An 8,027-nucleotide genomic window follows, 5' to 3' on the forward strand; every position below is an offset into this window, starting at 1 on the left:
GACAACAATACAAGAGTGGCAGGGCAAAGAATGTGCTGCAATATGCAATGTTCCCTTACACTTGACAGAATTTTATACCCTCTACCTGAACCTCTAATCCTAATTTAATTAATGAAATTTTATTAAATGAATGGTCTTTGTAGGTTATTTCAGGTTTTATGCAATAGATTCTACAGAGTATTTATTGCTGAGTAGTTTGCTGTGTAAACAAGTCACACCATAGCAAGCAAAGGAGTGAGTTATATGAACTGAAAGAAGGTATGTGATCAGATACACAGCTCTCAGGCTACGTTGTGACTCAGTTTTCACTTAGTGTCTTGTCAAGCTCTCAGACTACGAATTTATTTAAAAAGGTTCTGCGTTTCTTCACACTTTCAGTTGACAAGGTTAGAAACTGATTCTTTGGAAATATTTTTGCTGTAGCTTCATTATTTTTTTCTATACAGTTGCACAGTTATATTTTTTTCCTAACTTGTGGTTATATACATTGTTGTGTTTTTCAACATTGCTATGTTCTATGAAACATACATAAAACATTTATCATTTAAGCTTATCAGTAATTGCAATTTTAATACATTTCTGGTGTTGCATAGAAATCAAATAAGAAATATTTACATTAAAAAATGCAGCTATGTAGAAAAGAGTATCTGGGCTTCATAACACCTTTCACACACATGTTATAAGTCTGTTTCAGGCAAAGCCTGTAAAAAAAGATGTTCTGCAAATACACATGATTATAAACAATTGTTCCTAACATTGCTGAATATTATTCAAGAGTGAAATGGAACATGTAATAATTACCACATGCCTTATTAATTTCTGGAGAATAGGATAATTAAATCAGTTCAGAAATGTTCAAAATATGTATGGCAAGACGACTTCTTCAGCTGCCATATACATGTTCATCCCTTCCATGCAATAAAAACTGACAGTTAAGTAACTTAGAAATGGGCCTGTTAAAAAAGGAAGATTTAACTTCCCTGACAGTTAAGTTCAGTATATTCCTTTTTACTTTTTACTTCCTTTTACTCTGATACAAGGAACAATACAGTTAGTTATTGTAGTGAACACAAATCACACATTGAACAGCCTCACTCTAATTCTAGGACCATGTTGTAATTTTGTTTGGCTGTTTGAAAGCTATTTGAGGACAAGTGAAAGAAGCAGAGGAAAAGGAAAAAAATGCAGTCTGTCACCATTTCCTGACACGTATCATTCAGGCTGGGATATCAGCAGAGGCAAACCCAATAACGTCATATAATTTTGCTCAATAGGCTTGTGTGGATTTAATTTTGAAATGGTGAAGAATCATTCAACAATAAAACACAGTCTAAGGACACTATATTTCTAATTTAGGTTTTTTTTATTTGATATTATTATTCTTTATTGTTGTGAAGGTACAGAAAAAGAACTCATCACCAACTATGATGGTTTTTTTTTTCACAAGCATGTTACTTTAGTTTAATTTACATATTATCATTAGTGTAGTGGAACCTTTAAAAATATAAAGTACTGTTTAGTAATTGCTATGCACTCTCTGCTTCACAGCAAATCATCATATGGTGCCTATGAAGAAAATATAACTGGAAATACTATTAAAACTGTTTACTCCACTTCTGACCGGTACGTACACATTAATAACATCGTAGAGTACCAAAGGACACGGACATTTGCATAAGCATTCAAGTGTTCAGACAAAAGAGAGCAGTGGAAGTCACCATTAGGCTCGTCAGACAGCTTTTCATACAGAATTCTCTTTCAGTGGGATCTTGCCATCAAATCATTACCACAGCTCAGCAGCCTAATATTATGTCAAGCTTGTCACAGCTGACATTTTAAAATATCTACAGAAACAATAGCCAATGCTTTAAGTGATAGGGTTGGCTTTGTGAGTCTGTAGTTTCTATCTCAGGCAGCTGCTTACACTGCAAAATGTCCTTCCTTTGTGAGAGTGGTTTCTGTAATTACCACCTTTATGACCAGATGTGGAGGAATCAGTTCACATGACAAGACTGTTAAAAACTATGTTTTCACAACAATTAAAATATTCCCAAATATAAGAAGCGTATTTGCTCTATTAGTAATATCTTACCTCATGGGGAAAAAAAAGTTAAAGGATAATTTGAACAGTCCCATTACTTGGAATTACCAAATCAGAAAGACTTGTATCCTTTCCAACATAGCTATAAGAAACTCTAGGAATGATTAAATATTAGTACGATGGTTTGTCATCAAGTAGAAAGGAGCAAGACCAGTTGATTTTGTAATGCAAAACCAACAACAATTATATCTAGATACAGACTGATGTCATGTAAGAATGCAACAAGAGCTGAGAAAATTCTTAAAAGTACTATTGTCATAAATACCAGGTAGACTGTTCTATACGCATATTCACTATAACTGCCATGAAGGTATAAATTCTGTCTGACGTACAGAAAATCAAAAAAGTTTTCAGGCATTTCAGCAACACAGCAAATTCTATACCAGATTGATCAAATTATGGCAGTTTCAATACAACTACCAATTTATTTTTGTGATTCAAATGTTAAAATTCTTGTCCTCCACTCCATCCCTATTTAGTATACATGCTCCCAGACATTCAGCAGCTTAATTCAGTTCACTAGAGAAGACCATTCTTTCTATGAAGGTATTTTTGCTATTTGACAATTATGTTCAGTAATTTATCCATCACAGGAGCAAGTATATTACACTTGTCAACTAGAATGGAGGGAATACACACATGACATTTTTCCATTTATGGCCGTGGTACAGTATACAAATGTCTTTCCCACACAGCGTACTAAGCTTGTACTTTTCTGCTTGAGATTTCGATGGCAGCTCTTTCTCTGACAGCTGATGTTGTATTATATACACAGGAGTATAATTGGAAAAGATATATGTACATACTGCAGGAAGCCCTTGGGCATAGATGCCAAAATGATCTTAGATGCCTTGCAAATTTGCTGTCATTCGACTTGCTTCAAGGTAAGAAGATTTCACTTGGTACTAAGAAATATGATTTGAATGTAATACCTGCATTATACTACACATATAATAAGATTATTTAGGCCTTAGGCCTTCTCCACCTTGAAGAATACGAAGGCTTCCAACCAGAAGAAATTAATGTAGGAAATACTATCTCTCTGTTTCTCTCTCTGCTCTACACAGTCCCTTCTTCTTTCTTTCCATTTCTCTCTCTCCTCCCTCTACTCTCCTTCTCCCTGCCTCTCCTCTCTTGCAACCACAAGGAGGATAAAGGATGCAACTGAATGTATCCTGAATGTCCCACAAATTTAGAAGCCTTCACTTATACACCCTTCCAGTCTGATACAGTGAATTATCTTCAACTTACGCTTTCTTCGTATTATAAAATTTTGTTCAATTTCTCTTTTTATGAAGTTTTGTAGATGTTCTTGATTAAGTGACATCTAAAACAGTCTTAATTATTAAAAACTAGGTATTTTTCCCTGTTTCCATTAAAAATGAAAGCACAGAAGAAATTTATTTCTTCTTGCCATTCAAAAACGCAAGCCTCAGCCGAAAATTTGCTCTTAAACTTTTCTCAGGGTATGCCTGGCAGTGCTCAGACTTATGGTCTGTTTTCTTTCTGCCTCATTTGTCTTATTTCTGCTTGCATCTACACACAGAGTTTGCTGTTCTTGCAAACAATACTCTGCAAAATCATTGCATTAGCATAGCTCATTTTTCTGCCCAGCCCTGCATAGGTTTGACTTCTCTTTCTGACAGCAGTTCTTTTACCTATTTACTGCATGAAAATTAACACAAAGCAGAATACAGCAGTAAGGTTGCTCTTAACATGTATGAAGTTACATGTGCTTTTTGTCTCCTATTGACTTTCTGAGCTCTTTGAGCACCAGAAATGCAATTTCTTCCTGGGAAACCACTATGTAATACTACTATTGCAGGAAAATATAAGCTCTGGTTTGCTTCCATTCTTTTTAGATGGATCAACCCACATAAATTTCATGCAGTTAAGAGTATTAACAAGTTTGTATAGGCTGAATTATCTGTTAAATATTTATGCTTTTTAAAAAAATTATATTATTTTGCTACCTATTCTCCATTTCAGACCTTTCTGGCCAGCAAAATTCAGCTTAATTTTTGTGTAACTATACACTTATGAAAGCATTGGCAAAAAAATTAAACAACTGATGTAGGTCTGTGGCTCATGTTTGTAGTTATGTATTTAGCTAAACAGAGCAATTTTTCATCATTAATATTTATTTAGCTCCTTACAAATACCCTGTATCCATTAGAGATTTGCATGTAGCTGACAGCAGTATAACATCTTCATTTCCTTGTAAAGGTATATACCAAAAGTTGTGAGTAAATAATCCAAATTATAGGGGGTTTTCTCTGTATAAAAATTCTAGCTAATCTTGGTGATCAAAAGATCATGAAGACATGCCCATCCTTTTGTTGATTTAAACAAAGAAACATAAAAAAGTGAAGAAGCAGATTGTTTTAATAACACCTTAATGCTAATGCTGATTTTCACTTATCAGAGCATAAAATATCCAAAGAAACCAGAATTTACTATTATTTTATTAGATTAAAACAAACAAACAAACAAACAAATAAATAAATAAATAAATAAAATTATCTGGGTATCAAGGTTCTAGTTTATATATCAAATTACCATGCTCCTTGATCCACTGTCAGCTTTCCTTGTGATCTTGGGAAGTAAGCTTCTGTGTGTATCTGTGTATTTTCACATGTGAAACATGGACAGTGCTTCCCTATCTCAAAAATTAGCTTTTTTTAGACATTTGTGAAAGCAGTGTCCAGATTCTGCAACTGGAGACAGTTAAGTGTTAAGATAAGTGTCTTAAAATATTTTGAAATAAGCAGGTTTAGTTTCTTTAAGATCTACTCTGAGTTGCATGATTAGGTGTGATCATGCTTCCTTTACTCGGTGAAGAAAGAAAAGGATTTCAAAATAGTGATTCATCTTATTTTAGGATAAACGCCTAAGCTAAGACAGAGGAAGTATCCTTTCAAAATGTCTCAGGGAAGTATGGAGTTGTTAAGTATAATGAGTACCTAGGGAACCAATTGAAACACTGGTATCTGATTTTTAGACGTTTAAAGGTGAGATATTCAGATGTTTAACTTCCTGTTCATTAAAGCTACTCTTTCAGAGTTCAGATGTGATGATATTGAAGTACTAATAACCCCTATTCTGGTCTGGGGTTGCCTGGTTCCTAAAGTATAGCATACAGGGAATGAGTATTGGAGAAGGGTTTCATTTTAATTTTTCTTCTTTCTTTGAATTGTGTTTTGAAGTGTGAAGTATGTAAGAGACCCCTGGAAGATCTAAAAGCAGGAGACAGCATTTGGATTTACAGACAAACTGTGCATTGTGAGCCTTGTTATACCAAAGTTAAAGGTAATGTACAAGATGGCACTGAACATAAGGAAAACAATTCAGAGAACTTCATTCAAACAACTTGAATGTACAACACAGCTGTTGCTTTTCTCATTTCTGCATACTTAAACCTTTTCAAAGCATCTAATTCAGTCTAGATACAATTATTCTGTATCTGTGATGGAGATTTCTTAAGGTCTCATTGTAACCTGTAGAGTCCTACCTATGCAGTCAATGAAGACACCTAGAGTGAGGCAATGGCCTCGTGCCCTGGAAGTGAGAAGAATAAATTGCAAGGTCATCTGAGAATCAGGTTGCTCTACTGAAATGACTAAGCCAGGGTCCAGAGGAACCTGTGGAACAATAGTGACCACTAGAAAGAAGATACAAAATCTATTAAGTCATAATGAAAATATACTGTGATTATCATTCTTACCTTTGTGAGGAGCATAGTGAGTAAACAAATGTGCAAGGCAGGGACAAATGAACATTTTGTTTTATTAATTTTTCTAGAAGTTCCTAGATTTTAAATCTTGTGTCTTCACACCAGTTATTATTTCATATAAATCAGTACCTAGTACCTCTGTACCAACTTAAGACAAATGGAAATGGAGAAGAAATGCTCTGATAAGCTGGCTATCAACCACATAATTCCAATATAAGATCATGTTAACTAAAATTACATTAAAAATTTGTTTGATTAAAATACTTTGTGTTATGCCATTGCAAAATTTGACAGGAAGAGTGAATTTTGCAATTAATCAGATTAGAAATTTAATAAGACATTGTAATAGTTACAAAATGGTAAAAAGACATACTAGGATTCTGTATATTGAGCATTATAAACTGACATGTCCTATTTAATCAAATTACAACATAGGACAGTCAGACTTCAGTAGATATTCTAAAAAAGAAAAAAAAATTAGAGTATACTTCTTTGCTTGGCATTTCTGACCAATATTTTCTCTCTTGCAGAAAAATGGATCTACTAATTCTGACATACAGAACTAATGATAAAGAAGTTCCACTATTGTTTAATTAATTGTATTGGCCTGTTAATTCAAAGCACTGTGTAAAATTATTAATTTGTATTGCTAGGAAAAAATTTCCTAAATGAAGTCCTACTGCATGGTTATCAAAGGAATTAATTTATTGGGAATTCAGATGCCCTTTCATACATGCATTGGTTTGCAGGAAGCAAACCAAGACATTGTTCAGTGTGTTCATCAGATCTGTGAAACTGCTAAAGTGTATGTAAAACCAATCATAATTTATTGAAATTTTCTGAATGTCAGAACATACCTACACACTTGTTATGAAGGCGTTGTATTCTCTTTTGTGAAAACACATCTCCTACAATATAAAGATCTGTTGGCTTAATATAGCATGAATGGGATTCATCTCATCAAAGATTAGCCATTTAGAGGTCAACTATTTGGTTTAAACTAGTGTTTTCATACAGAGCGAAGGGGGTTCATGCTGTACCTTCGAGGAGAGACATCAATCTCCAGAGGAAGGTTCTTCCCAAGTAACTTAAATGGTAATTTTGACACAGAACAAATCATCTTTGGAAAATGCATCTCTATTATTGCAGAAGGATTCTAGACAAATATAGTTAGAGGGTTTTAAGTAGAAGTATCCCACCTCATGTTTATAATTCTGTTACTATTGTATTACCATTTTTTTAAGAGGTGCACACTTAATAGTTGCCATGAAATAATGAAATACATACTTTGCACGATATTATGTTGTTGTATTTATCTTTCCTACTTTATTAAACTACCTAAACACTTTGGATGGAATCCTCTTGCCTAAATTTATATACAATGTAGACATCTATTTCTGAATACTTGATCTATTCTGTCTTACACAGAGAAGCAGACTTTTTTAGGAAGCAATTCAATCGGTCAGATTGCAAATGTCTATTTTGCTGTGGTGTTAACCATGCTTTGAATGTATGTCTTACTTGCCATGGTTTGCAAAGGAACCTGGAATGAACAGTTCAGAATTCTACACATCTACATTAGGTCAGATAAACTCCTTCAAGACTACAGTGAAAGCATTTTTTTTCCTTTTGGACAGCGTATGTGTATAAAGTACAGAAAATGAAAGAGGAATTCATGCTTTGTTATAAAACATGTTGCCTAAAATATTCAATAGTTGAGTAGTTCACTGGACATACAAGGAGTTGACTACTAGTCTTTGCCATGAGACGTTTTAGATTATGGTTATCCAGAACAGTTTTTTCTTCCTTACACCTCAGCTTAAAAGGACTTCTTGAATATGGCCATGACAGAGAGTGTTTGGAGGCTGCCGGACCTGAGCAAGAGCTTAGAAGCGTGTGAAGTGTCAAAGCCATAGATAAATATTAAACTGGTGAATGGCTGTCCCAGTCAAACTCTCTCACCTTGACTGCACATTTCATAGTGGAGACAGGAGGCATGGATGGATATCTGTGTAATTTAAACCATTGGGCCTGTAGTTGAATAATGATGTAATCTGTCTTGTCTGGCTTAAAGGATCTTTAGACTGACATGCAAAGAAGCCATGAAACAGTAGATATTTTGTTTTGTTAATTTTATGAAAATTTCTTAAGAATTAATGGCAGTAGCTCTAATAAACCTGTAATTATAGATAT

General features: G+C 34.1%; 1 protein-coding gene across 4 annotated transcripts in view; it reads left to right on the plus strand.

Moving 5' to 3' along the window:
- SCEL (sciellin) overlaps positions 1-8,027 on the plus strand; it is a 48,045-nt gene extending 40,018 nt beyond the window's left edge. For all 4 annotated transcript variants that reach the window (XM_027674599.1, XM_027674600.1, XM_027674598.1 and 1 more), the window contains 4 exons: positions 1,549-1,623; positions 2,877-2,985; positions 5,308-5,410; positions 6,365-8,027. In XM_027674599.1, the coding sequence (XP_027530400.1) occupies positions 1,549-1,623; positions 2,877-2,985; positions 5,308-5,410; positions 6,365-6,381 (304 nt within the window). In that variant the 3' untranslated portion in view covers positions 6,382-8,027. The remainder of the gene's footprint in view (positions 1-1,548; positions 1,624-2,876; positions 2,986-5,307; positions 5,411-6,364) is intronic.

The sequence above is a fragment of the Neopelma chrysocephalum genome, unplaced genomic scaffold, assembly GCF_003984885.1.
Source record: "Neopelma chrysocephalum unplaced genomic scaffold, ASM398488v2 Primary Assembly neopelma1_25, whole genome shotgun sequence".
In the NCBI taxonomy this organism is placed as follows: domain Eukaryota; kingdom Metazoa; phylum Chordata; class Aves; order Passeriformes; family Pipridae; genus Neopelma; species Neopelma chrysocephalum.